At 35.6% G+C, this 14,045-nt stretch overlaps 1 protein-coding gene across 1 annotated transcript; it reads right to left on the reverse strand.

The window, feature by feature from the left end:
* Window positions 1-230: 230 nt before the first annotated feature.
* Window positions 231-12,668, reverse strand: LOC140159091 (lactadherin-like). Its single transcript, XM_072182434.1, has 7 exons — window positions 12,522-12,668; window positions 9,098-9,205; window positions 5,858-6,201; window positions 5,269-5,407; window positions 3,996-4,333; window positions 2,247-2,385; window positions 231-1,531 (listed from the first exon to the last, which is right to left on the reverse strand). The coding sequence occupies exons 2-6, from the start codon at window positions 9,171-9,173 to the stop codon at window positions 2,248-2,250; spliced, it is 1,035 nt and encodes a 344-aa protein (XP_072038535.1). The 5' UTR covers window positions 9,174-9,205; window positions 12,522-12,668; the 3' UTR covers window positions 231-1,531; window position 2,247.
* Window positions 12,669-14,045: the final 1,377 nt, after the last annotated feature.

The following is a 14,045-nucleotide window of genomic DNA, read 5'->3' on the forward strand; positions in this document are numbered from 1 at the left end:
CTTCCCTAGTCTCCTACACAGCCAGTTTGCGTCGGTCTGATACTTGTCGATCCTAACGAACATTCGAGATAGCCACATACAGTCTGGTCCGAGACTATGACTTCCCTTAGAGGGGCTAGCGTAATGTGACGTCATCCACCAATTCCTGATACCCTCGCACATGTAGAAGCTGTCATTTTCATTTCATTGAAAAAAGAACCGAATTTAAACCGTGGGAAATATTTGTTTACGTGCGGAAAATAATCATAATAATGTCCAGCAAAAAAGGAAATAGCTCAAAAAACACTTGCATCATTCTGGAAATCGTGCACCTTGTCGGCGACTAGTTCTAGAACAGATGAAGCCACAGCATCCAGTATTTTGGCTAAGAAATCGGCGAGTGATCGGCATAAAAATGACAATGACAGTGGAGCGGGGAATATTATTACAAGCTTAAGGGGGTACTACACCCCTACCCAATTTTGTGCCTATTTGTGCAGTTTTCTCCAAAATTATAGCGCATTGGGGACAAGTAAGATATGTATACATATTATAGGGGCAAGGACTACAACTACTGCACTGGAAATTTTATTTCAGCACAGACAACAGTTGTGGAGTTATATACAGTCATAAATGAGGGAAAACCAATATTTGATCAATAAATCAATAACTACTTGCTTTGAGTTGCTGAATTTTCAGTACAGTAGTTGTAGTCCTTGCCCCTATAATATACATACCTAACTTGTCATCAATCTGTTATAATTTTTTAGAAAAATGCAAAAATAGGCACAAAATTTGCCAGGGGTGTAGTACCTCCTTAACTGACAATGATCGTGATTCAATGTGATTTTATGTTTGCTTTAATTTTGGTGCATGCACACTTTTTGCTGTGCATGTAGAAATTTTGGGCTACATGCACCAGTGCAGGTAGGAAAAAATTTGTAAATCGGACACTGAAGTGGACATCAAACATTTATAGCCTATAGATTCAAGACATTGTCTGTCAATCGTACTCCGTTGCAATGTCATGAATATCATGAATGACTGGTGTACAGCCACCCACGTGTTAATAAGGAGCTTTCATTAATTGCCAGTGTACAATGTTGTTAAAAGGCTGCTCTAGCGGCATGTTAGGGGTCAATGTGGCCGCACATCCCCATCACCCATTTTTAGTTAGTGGCCCCCCTTTGACTTCTTTCACAAATATACTGTCTGGTGTCGTTACATGATGAGCTATCATTCCATTCGTCTCTTTCTTTATACAAATGTAATTTGTTTCAATGCATCCTTGTTTCTCAGCATGGTTGTTTGGTTCCCTATTATTCCACCGTAGCAAGTAGCAAGCAATGTTGCCGTCCAACCAACGTTTTGAATTCGGTTGATGATAGTTAGGCCCCTGGGCCAGTCCAATCCTTGTCCCCTCTGCCAGACTCACTTGATAATGTAAAAAATGAAGTTGTTTTCAGAAAGAAAGTTTATTCGGACCAAATATGCAGAATTTTGTATACAACGGTGTCGGGCAGTTGTCCATGAAACTTGATTCCTATGCAATCTGAAATGAAAGAACCATATAAAATGAAGATGTTTTATAAATACAAAGCAACTTGGAAACAAATCTTCTTTTAGAATGCAGGTCCCAGCAAAAACAATCCCCTCAAATGCCCCCTGCATTGCGCAGGCATGTTGCAATGGCATCTTTATGGTCATATAACTTTCACATATTTTCTGTTCAATGTACACATGCATTTAACCAAATGTTTTCAAAAATACAACTACTACCGAAGCAAAAAATGTTGCACCCTTGAAGCAAGTTTTCAACCAAAACTTTACCCCTTTACTTACATGTATATTCAATTTATAAATATCTAGAAAAACTACCCTAAATAAGTTGATCAAGTTTAAAAAAGTTCCTTTATTTTAACCCCTTCGTGTATTTATCTGGTCGCTAAATAAAAACACACACCCTTTTTCACTTTTGTAAAAAAGAAGTCAGAATCAATTTGATACAAAAACCCACACAGCATAAATTAATTTATGCTATGGAAGGGTCTGGGTTGCAGTGAGTGCAATATACATATATCTAACCATTTCAGGTCTTATCAATTGGGAACCCAAAAATTTGGCATCCAGTGCAAGGGAGGTGGGGGCCCAAAGATTTTTTGGCAGACCAAGGGTGGGGCAAACAATTTTTGGTGGGCCAAGAGGGAGGGGGGGGGGAAGTGATTTTTGGCAGGCCGAGGGGGAGGCAAGCATTTCCATTTTATTACCTTAACATGCTAGAACTTCAAACCGCATACTGATGTGACCATTCCAAGCTGTTGGACGGATCCTTATGAATGACGCACGGACGGGGGACGGAAACAAAACAAGAACTGCTCTATGTTGATCGGTACTTCCATCAAACACCTACAAAAAACAACCAAGTTATATTAAGTAATTATTTCATACTTCAGCACGACAGCACCTCTCATGAAAATTATTTCTATTAATTATTCACCAATTACACATGTAATATATGGATTAGTTTAAAATATTGACTGATTCAGGATGGTGGAAATATCAGTTCTGACTCCTGAGTGATTGAAGACACGGTATGGAGGCCTGCAGCAAAGGAGTGGTAACTTCCACTATCACCTGATATAGTCATATTAATTTTGTTTCGCCTTGTTATGATGTGGTCTTCGACCTTGGCGCATGAAATTAATGAGGTGTGAAAAACTGAATATGGCTCAAAATTAGAAAATTTGACCTTTCACCTCCATTTTCTTCTTGCGCCAACAAGCTCCCATCACTTTTGCATTTGCTTCTAGATATTTAGTTTATCCATTTCGGCTTGCTTTATTCATGGGTGCTTAATGGCGCAATGAGTTTAAAGCCACAGAAAACGGCACATGGGCGCTTTTTACTAATATTTTAAATTTGATTATTACAATGCGCCAATAGTAACCCATTTTTTTGTGTCATTGTAATGATACTCATAGAAAGATTCAAAAACTGTTTTCTTTTCACTGGGCCAACTTTGATGCACAATTTTCTAGTGGCTGCTTAAGGGCTGGGGTATGAGCGTTTGGACAGTATTTATTGTGGGACATTAGAGCACATCAGACATATCGAATTGCATTCTGAATACGAAGAATGTCATTCTGATATCAAATAATTTTGAATTTTTGAAATTAGCAATTTAATACACATTTTATGGCAAATCATTAAAATTGATATTTTGATATTTAACAGTACTTGAAGTAAACTTTATAAATCTGATGATTTATACTTAAAGTGTATGTAGGTGGGTTGAAAAGCCGACGATCAATTGAAAATTTTGACCTTTCGTATTGAAGATATGGATTTTTTTCCCAAAACACAAAAAAAATTAGGTCTTTTGGAAAAAAAATCCATATCTTCAATATGAAAGGTCAAAATTTTCAATTGACCGTCGGCTTTTTCCTCCTGCTACATACACTTTAAGAATATATCATTAGATTTATATAATTTACTTCGAGGACTGTTATATATCAAAAATTAAAAATATCAAATTTTTATAATTTGTCATAAAATTTGTATTATATTGTGATTTTCAAAAATGAAAATTATTTGATATCAGAAAGACATGCTTCAGATTCAGAATACAATTCGATAGGTCTGAGGTGCTCTTAAGTGTCACAAAAAATACTGTCGAAACGCAATAAACGCTCATTTTAGATCCCTTAATTGAGATACCAACAATATTTATGGGGCCGAAATTTCAATTTTTTTTTTCAGGGGGTAGTTTCTGGGACTGATCCTATTTCTTTTTACAGAAAATCCATGACACACTTGAATCACAAAGTCCCAATTCGGTTTTCATTATTCTTACTGACAATGGCTGTTAAAAGAAAGAATGCTTAATCAGTGGAAGAGATCAGGGATGCCTGATTAGTGGTTGATTGTAAATACTATAAGAGACCTATATGTGCGCTAAAGAATTTTTTTCAATGCACAGGATATATATCATTATCTTAACAAATAAAAGTCCTTACTTTATCTGTCTGAGTGTTTGGAGTCGGCACATACGCCCAAGAATTCCCATCTTTACTGTGCTGAACTTTGAATTTAGTCACCCACTGTTCCGCTTCCACACGTCCTTGAATCATTACTCCAGTAACCCATGTTTCTCCTGCCAACTCGGCTTGGATCCATTGGTTGATATCATTTGTTTGGGCGCTCCACGACCCGGTAGTGCCTGTCTTTACTGGGCGGTTCAGACGAGCATTACCAGCCCCGTTGTATACAGCGTGAGCGAATTCAGTGGAAGCCTTGAGTTGACCGTCTGTAATTCGTCCATCCGCAACTCCAGCGCTGTCTTGGCAGATATTAACTGTTATGATAATAATTGTTTCGGTTTTAATAAGTTTGTAAGTTAGTTACTCGTTTTACTATTTTGTCAGTGTTAAAACTCATGTAGACGCTTTGCTGTATCAAATTATCTTCAAATACATTTTAAAAATAACCTTATCAGACAGTGTTCATTGTTTTATTTTCCCCTGCCAAAAGAAAGAGTTGCTTGATATTTTTTAATTTTACAGACCTGAACTTAGGCAATGAGGCATTGTTGAGAAATGAGAATGTTGGTGGACACTGGACAGCTTGTTAGATTTACAAACCATGGTTAGGTGATTAATGGTTCGGCTGGAATGGGCTCATCTCCTAGCTTAGCAAAATTAATTTATGTTATATTAGTTTCCTGAAAATGTAATGTTTTTCAAGCACCATGTTTAAAATTTGTTTGCTTTCAATAGTGTTACCACAAAAGTTTGGATCAACCATCGGAAATCCAATGTGGAAAATTCAACTTCAAGAAACAGTCAATGGTCCCAGGTAAAATCTTTAACAGAGTAACCACCCAGTGCAGTGGTGTGAGCAAAGGGGGGGAGTCAAAACCACCCCTCCCTTTGAAAACCTGAGACACCACTGACCCAGTCTGTCAATGCAAAATACCCTACCACAACAAAAAGGCACGATGAAAATGTCAATTATTTCTACTCCTTGCCGTCACAGTCCCGGGTTGCCGTCACAGTCCTGGGGTAAAACTCGCAATGCCTTTGACAATTTGGCAGTTGGAAGTGTGAATTGTGAAATTAATTTCGACAGAACCTTGATACACAACAACTCTATTTTAATCGTATTAAGAGGGGACAAACATTACATTAAAAAAAATAGCAAAGCTAAATCATGATAATAATTATGTGCTTCTTATCCTCTTTCTTGGTTTTCGTTTCATCAAACTTGGCTGGCTAGAACAACATATCTTACCATTGCAACCAAGAAGTTCAAAACGCATGCTGATGTGTCCGCTGAAGGCTGTAGGGACTATTCTGATGTAAGATGCTGTAATTGGCGTAGGAAAAAGATTGCTGACAACCGTATCTTGATCAGTATTCCCATCAAATATCTGTGGTATGAAAGGAATAGAAGGATTTCAATATCAATACAAAGAAATGCCTTTACTGCTATACTAACACATAAGTAATAACATTCATGCCGGAGTAAAGGCTATTCCATTTGAAATCCACACTACCCCTGTGGAAGATTTAGCTAAAGTCTGCCATAGAGGGAGTATCAATTTTGAATAGAATAGACAATTGGGGAACTTCCATTTGAAATACTCACTCCAGTTGTGGAAGATATAAGTAAAGCCATAATATACAGGACTTACAGGAGGAGTATGGGTTTCAAATTGATTAACCCTGACCAATTACATTTGAAAAACATACTCCCCTGTGGAAGATATTTCCAAAATCTTCCACAGGAGTAATGTGGATTTCAACTGGAATAGCCCAATGCTCATATGTCGAAGTGCTCATCTGTTTTTCTTGGTGTTACAAATGAAAATAAAACTCACCATTTCACCCTGATTGTTTGTTTGCTGCACAAGCGTCCAATAGATCCCGTCATTACTGTATTGAACTTTGAACTTGGTCACCCATTGTGGGCAACAATCATGTCGTCCTTGAATTAACACGCCGGTAACCCATGTTGGGCTGCCCAGAGCTGCCTGGATCCATTGGTTGCCGTCACTGGTCTGGGCGCTCCATGATCCAGTAGTACCCGTCTGTTCAACGCGGTTCAGACGAGCATTGTTAGCCCCGTGGTAGACACTGTGAGCATATTCGGTGGAAGCTGTAAGCTGGCTGTCACTTATACCACCATCCTCTACACCCAGACGGTTTTGGCAAGTAGTTTGACCTAGTATTTAAATAGTAATAATTTACAAGAATAACATTACTTTTAAACTTGATAAAGTTCTGTTTGAATCAGTGTTCGAAATAAGCACTTATCCTCTTGTCCTCTTGTGCAAAAATCACTAGGGACAACCATATTGAGCTATGTACTTATCCCCTGGACAACCACTATATTTTACCTCTACAATATGACACATTTTGGGGATAACCAAAATGTTTAGAGGACAAGCAGAATTTATGCTTTAGTTGTCCTCGGGACAACCTTCATATTTTCCTTATTTCGGACACTGGTTTGAATCATTTACTTTTGCTCCTGTGTTTAGTCAATCAGAGGGCTACCTCTGTTACCATGACAATTAGGGCATAATTAAATATATAGTATATATTTTTCTTCAAAAATATGGTGTGGGCCACAAGGAAACAATATCGGCTAATATTTTGATGAAGTTGTGAAAAACTTTCAAATTGCCTCTTTAAATTAATATGATTTCATGGCTGTTGCATATATAGAAACCTGCGGGTACGGGTACCGGACATTAATACAGGTATGGGTAATAAAGGACAGAAAACACAATAAACGGCAAGTCAAGGGTTTTTTTGAAAAGTGTTCCCAGACCAATGCAAACTATTTTAATGTGTTGATATACATGAATTCTTTCAATAAAAAGTGAAAAAAAGATAACTTTTTGCCATGACCTGTTAATATGACACTTTTTAATGCCAGAAATTGTGTGTAATGCATAGGAAACCAAAAACATTTTTTAATTTAATTGTAAAAGATAATTGGGATAAGTAGTAAGGTTTATAATGTAGCAAATGAATACAACTAATCACAATGTTCATAACTTTCCATTATTTTTGTCCAATTTAGATTGGCATTCAAAAAATGATGTGCAATGGTGACATGTCAAGGACGGAAAATGCTCATTTGTCACATTAGCAGTTGCTTCATTTGCAATTTTGATTAACTCCTGAGTAAAAATGACTTTTTGCAATAATTTAATAGCTTTAGAAACATGTTGCAATTGTTTTTAATGAATTATATGGAATAGAAGCCATGATAACCATAACCATTTGACCCATGGTTTCATTAGTTTCCCAAAAAACTTACAGTGCTATGGTGACAAAAGTTGGATATAATTTGTTACTTTGTGCATGTTGTTTACTTTCAGTATGTTATTGAACCATGTTTGTGTATATTCCAAAACAACAACTAAACTGTCTTTTTGATCAAGATGGTGTTTGTAGATACTGTATTTGTTGCATTTAAATCCTAAAGAACCCAAATTATGCTATCAAGACCGAGTTTTGGATGTATTTCTCATTGTTTGTATGTAACTATCATCACTATTATTAATATCATGCAGAATTCTTATTTATTTATCTTTCAAATTAATATGTCTTTAAAATTTATTGCAACTTTGTATATATTCTTTGATTTTAAAGAAATTTGGCTGCCTACAATTCCCAAAATTGTGTTATGGTGACAAGATTTTGGACATATCTTGGATGTATTGTACAAAATAGACCTTTTCTTTTAGTAATAATCTATATTATTGACAAGAACAAGTAATTTTAATATCCATTCACATCATCAGACTCATGGCTGGACGACGCTGCAGACAAAATGCTGTCCAAAAAAATGTCAGCACAGTTTCCGTCACAGGAATTGTCACATTAGCATAAATGTATGTCCAAAAGAGATGTAATGATAGCACTATTTTGGTCAGTTTCTGTCCTAACATTAGTCACGCGCGTATGAATTTTGTATTCAGTCACCCTGTCTCATTAAAATGAAATGCAGGTACACCATATCATGTGTACATAATACTGATATCAGTCACGTGTGATCACATAACTTTTCGACCAGATTTTTTCACCAGTTGCACATATTTCAACCCTAAACATTGCACCAGTTTGTGCTATTGTTACAAATTATAATTCATAAAAATATTGACGGACAGATTTGAGTTTCTGAGTAGGCAAAGGTTGTACATATCTTGGCTGCCTTCTCTTGATATTTTGTTTCATCTACCTCACGCTATGTTGGAAAAGACCGTCTTGTTCAAATCTTGCAACCGGTTACATTTCTCGCGAGAAATAAAAAGTGCTATAGTTACGGAATTATTTGGACGGACATCACCATAGCAAAATTAAAATCATATTTTCATCTTTGATAATAATAAACACACATATTCTAACATACTGGTGTATGAGAAAATGTACAAATTGTACAAAAAATGTGAAGAAAAGGTTTTAAAACTATTTGAGGATCTCCAAAGCATCTAATATTTTTTCTGCTAATGTTACAAGTGTCCTAGACAGTTGGTGTCACCATAGCATCATCAATTTTGTAGCTGTCCATCAGCCAAACCAGACCACCTCATAAATCAAAAATAGCTTTTTAACCACTGCCAGAATGTTTATTTATTATATGCATGATGCACATTTCATAACTTTGACATTATAACCCAACTTACGATGCTAAAAGCCGAGTAGTTTTTAAATGTTAACTTTGTCCGTCCATTTGGACGGACAAATTTGGACTTAAAGCTCCATAAAATTGACAAAATATTTCAGAATTAACTGAAATTATTTCCAATATGTAAATACATGTATATGTATTTAATAAACATTACTAGGCTATTTCAGTCGCTGAGAAATATTTGGACTGCACTTGGCCATATTGCTATGGTGATTTGCCATTTATTGTGTTTTCTGTCGAAGGCATATGAGTATGCGTGCAGGTATGACTGGGGTACGAAGCCATATTACGGTCATGGGTACGAAGCTGTGAGTACAGGTACAGAAATTTGTACTCGAGTCTGTGTACGGGTATGCCTACTATTATAACTAATTGCTCAGGGCATGAAGTACATGGTAATAAGCATTTTCGTTACCTGTTGTTTGCAGAAATGCTCTCATTGCAAACATCAGCATGAATAGTGAAGTGGATCGAAGCTGAATTGACGTCATTGTGGATGATACTTTTTTTCGTTCCGTTGATTCTGCAATATTATGCACACAAATCAAAATGTTAGATCTTTGCTAGATAGAGCCATAAAAAGTGGGTAATGGTGAATCCAATGGATGAGGACATTAAACACATCAAGGATCAATAAATGATACATATGAAACTAAGCGGATACCTTGAATATGAACAATTGGAAAGAAAAAGAGCAAAGTATACCAACTTGACGTGGGGAAACAAGTAAAATACAGACTAGACAGTACGCAGGGGGGACAAAAACAGCAAATGTAGGCATAGAGGGTTGATGATTTTTTTGATTTAAAAAAAAATCAAAACAATCGGATTTATTTGATTTAAATCAATTTTTTTATTTAAATCGATTAAAAAAAAATTAATTCCAAGAACTGCTACATGTATACCCCATAATAAATTCAAAAGAGACCAGTGGAATGCTAGAAATATTGTCACAGACCAGGGGTTTTGAGAGATGAATAAAAGTCCGACTTATGACGAAGTCGGACAATTCCCTGGCCGTGGGTAGGAGAAGCGGTGGGAAAATCTGATAATATTGAGTAACCGAAACAAAATAAAATACAATTGAAACGATAAATATAGAATAACAAACAAAATTATTTAATTCATTAAAGTTCTTTTTTTTTCTCTCATATATTGCACATAATTAATATTTTTATTTCATGATATTTTATTTTATTGATTTGCAAATGTTTTAATATAAGCGAACTTTTAAAAATATATTTGTTTGTTTTATTCATAATTATTTATTTCTTAACATTTAGAAAACAAAGACATAATGTTGGCATCAAATATATTTTAAAAATTAAATGGGCCAAAAATACAAATGAAACCCCGACTTGACCAAAGAAAGCAAAACTAACTAAATAAATCCTAAATTAATTATTATAACTTAATCTACTGACGGAAACCTAACCTACAAGCTTAAAAATTAATTTAAATAAAGCACAGGCCTTTGCACATTAATATTTCACAATTAACCAATCACGAAACCACAACAAAGCAATAAATGGGCGGGGTTTATCTACAAATCTAAAGCCCCCCCCCAAAAAAATTTGCAACTGAACTTATTTTTGGTGCAGGCACAATCCGCGGGCGGCAGAAACGGGCGGTGCTCTTTATACAGATAGGCGCCCAGCCACCAGTATCTACCGAACGTGCAAACAAATAAACAAAAGCTGAATCAGCAACAAAAGCTGAAAAGCTAAATACACATTCAGCGTATTTTACTGAACAAAATTCAGCGTGTATCACTGAAAATTTCAGCATGCATAACAGAACAAAAATCAGCATGTGTCGCTGAATTATTCAGCGTAAAAATTCAGCATAAATGTACTGAACTTTTTTTTTTAATTGAGACAAAAATATAATAAAGGCCTATCAATTATGAAAATCATCACCAAGTCCAATTTCCTACAAGTGTAGGCTTAAAGGACAAGGTGATAAATAATAAAGGCCTAAATTAATAATGAACCCAAGACCAAGTCCGATTTCCTACAAGTGTAGGCTTAAAGGACAAGGTAATAAATAAAGTACGACAAGGAATGGGTTTTGTGAAAAGGAAGCGGTGACGTTCCAATTACCTGAAAGGGAAGGTAAAAATGTCAACTTCCAAAAAATGCATTCAGAAAAACAAATAAAATTTCAATTACAAGCAAGCTTATCGTGCAAAACAAGTCTGAAAGGGGATCACCCGGAGTTCAAGACTCCTTTTAAAGGTGATGCACACAACTTTTCATGCAGAAGTTTCTGCCAACCAAATTTTAATATCAATGAATTATGAAGAAAAAAACCCAACATAGTTAGGCCTAATTAAATTTTCGTAATTAACGAAAAGATTTTGCAACTAAATTTCATGTCTCGAGAAAACAAAACTGCATACCAAAAGATCTCAAAATATCACAATCAGTTATCACTATCAAACATATCCAAAACTTTTCTTCAAATCATCACAAAACAATTTTTGCAAAGGCCTGAAATTATTGCCAAAGTATTCTACACTTAATTAAATTCCGTCATCCCTAAAATTACTAACCTAAGAAAAACACTAAATAAATACCCTAAATCATTTTTATGCAATCTCCGGTCAAGAAAGGGTTTACAGTTTAAAAAGTTATTTTTTTTTTACGATGCCAACATTACTCACATTCATCAGCTTTCATACATCCATTTACATCCAAAAATCCTGCAGGAAAAAAATTTGCCCTCACACTCCCAGGTATATCCATCTCGTTCAGTCATCAGCTCACATCCTCCCCAACTAAACAGTGTTGCCAAAACTTTTCAGCGTCAAGGCGCTGGCGCGCATTGAGTCGCCAGGCATGTAAAGGATTCTCAAGTAGCCCAATTTTTAAGCTTTCAAAAAAGTGCCCAATACCGGATATTTGGGCGGATTTACCCAATTTAGAACATAAAACACCCAATTGGGCGGAAAAGCACTTGACTTTAAAACTTCCGGTACTTACTGGGAAGTTACTGACCGATCAATAAATGGTCACAAAACCCATTGTAATTTCCATTTAGAGCTTCAAAGACTCAAAACCTTTATAAATCGGCTAAATTGAAAGGAAAATACATCAAATGACTGTCGCTGCCTGAGACTGGCAAAAGTAACCCAATTTTAGACAAGTAGCGGCATGCTTTTTTTGAGTAGCGACAAGTGATTGCCAAGTAGCCCAATTATGCGCCTAAGGCGCAAGCGCGTTAACATCACTGCAACTAAAAAGAAACATGCATCAAACTCCTAAACAAAATAATCCTTTCAAAATCAATACACAGGCAAACAAAAGAGACAATACAGAAAATGCAAGATGCACCAATCACAGAGAGGAGAAGCAGTGAAGTGAATCAAGAGTGAATAATAAAGTAAAACAAGTGTTAAACAAAAAGATGAAATTGAAAGGAGCTGAAAGGTAAAAGGTCAGAAAGTTTCAGATAAAGATTCATAACTTTAGAATCAAGTATGCTAGACCTTTGGTGTTTTCGGTAAATTATAGCCTATTGTATGTATAATGTAATAATTACAGTAACCCAATTTTCAAAAATGCCTCCTTTGGCCCCCATGGACCAGATCGTGTCACATTATGTTAAGAAATGAAGTATATTCTAGCAGTACTTCTTTTCTTATCATAAATAATGCACTGCTTGTCTTGAGTAACTGAAATTCCAGTGTAGTAACTGGATTACTTGCCCCTATAATATATACATAACTTTTGTTTACCAGTGTGTTATTATTTTTTGAGAAAAATGCAAAAATAGTCACAAATTTATCAAGGGGTGTAGTACCACCTTAAATTAAAATAATATAAACTATAACATACCTTACGAACTGTAATCAAGTTGACTGTAGACAGGAGTCCAGTTTGAAATGCGCAAAATTGAAGTGGCTTCAAACTGAAGATATGTACCCAAAGTTTAACTGTTATTGTGGCCTCAGAATGAAGTTGAGTGTGAACTGTCCAAGTGGTTGTTCCTTCAATACTGAAATGTTTTCTATTCATCAGTTACATTTATATACACTTTTGAAACATAACAACAAGGACATAGATCAGAATCTTTCAGATTTTTGGAAAACCCCTATTTAATACTCCCTGGGGTCATTGGTCATTTCATAGTATCCAGGATCATTTGATTATTGTGTTCAAGTGTCTTAGCCATAATGCACCATCATATTTATTTTCTCAATTTTCTTATATGCAATCTCTTCATACTCATGGTACTAGAAGCCAAACTTTCAATTCTCTTGTCATTCCAAAATGGAACATAAATCCTGGTAAGAGAACTTTTCACTACAGATCATGTTATGCTTGGAATAGACTCCCCAAGACATCCGTGGAAACTTTGATTCTATGACCGTCATACTTTTAAAAACTGTATTTCAAAATTGTGATTTGACTTAATTATTTGATTTATTGAATTCCACAAATTTATATAATTTTTTTTGTCTTTTATTCGCTATTTGATTGTAAAACTTGTACAATGTTATCTATTCTGTATAATGTAATTATTACTTGACCTGATGTACAATGTAAATACTGTATTTAAGTAACTTTTGCTTCCATGCATTGCTTTTAATTGTTATCAACTTCTTTTATTATATTGTGTGCTGTAAATTGTCACTCAGGGCCCCCTTGGAGATCAGTACCAGTTACTGAAGGGGCTACCCTGGTTAAAGAAAGAATAAATAAAAAAATTGAGCCTACAAAATGTAGCTTAAATTCTACTTTTCTCCTTTTTCCAAGTCAACAGGACGCAGGGATAAAGACTTGACTACTGTGACACATGAGATCTTGGAAAAACCCCTCATGAGTCAGTGGTTAATAGGTCAACATATTATGCTTAAAACTTGTTAGACTTGTTTCAAGTCCTTTGGCATCCATAGTTAGTGAATGTTAAATTCATGGAAGCTTTGCCACATCTTCCAAAAATTTCTATTTCTTTCCAAAGTTTTGAAGTTATCTATTCTTTCAAAATAATTATTTACCATCATAATATTTTGTAACCATTTATTTGACATTTGAATTGCTAGACAGTGGACTTTCATACTTTTACCCCCGGGTTTTACCCCAGGCATACTGTGCACTGCAGGGGTAGTGTTTGAGCAAAAAAACCCACCTTGCCCACAAGGTATACTTCCTCCCTAGCTCATGTTCCTACACAAAAATTCTGACCCGACTAAAAATCTGAGGGAGTCCAGTAAATGATACTTCGACCATAGGTCTTAAGAAGAGCATGAATAGAGAAAAAGTAAGGAGGAAGACTTGAGCAAGGCTAAAAACTTGTGTGTGTTGTACTGTAGTCTATTGCTCCGATGGTGCAGTAGCTCCACTTTCCCATCAAGGGAT

Source organism: Amphiura filiformis, chromosome 8 (assembly GCF_039555335.1).
Source record: "Amphiura filiformis chromosome 8, Afil_fr2py, whole genome shotgun sequence".
NCBI classification, from domain to species: Eukaryota; Metazoa; Echinodermata; class Ophiuroidea; order Amphilepidida; family Amphiuridae; genus Amphiura; species Amphiura filiformis.

Excerpts from the sequence above, each read along its gene's own strand:
- LOC140159091 (XM_072182434.1), bottom strand. The coding sequence starts at position 9,173 with ATGACGTCAATTCAGCTTCGATCCACTTCACTATTCATGCTGATGTTT. Across the intron at positions 6,202-9,097 it reads AGCATTTCTGCAAACAACAG|GTCAAACTACTTGCCAAAAC; the intron begins GTAACGAAAATG and ends TTTAAATACTAG. Across the intron at positions 4,334-5,268 it reads TGAACTTCTTGGTTGCAATG|TTAATATCTGCCAAGACAGC; the intron begins GTAAGATATGTT and ends TTATCATAACAG.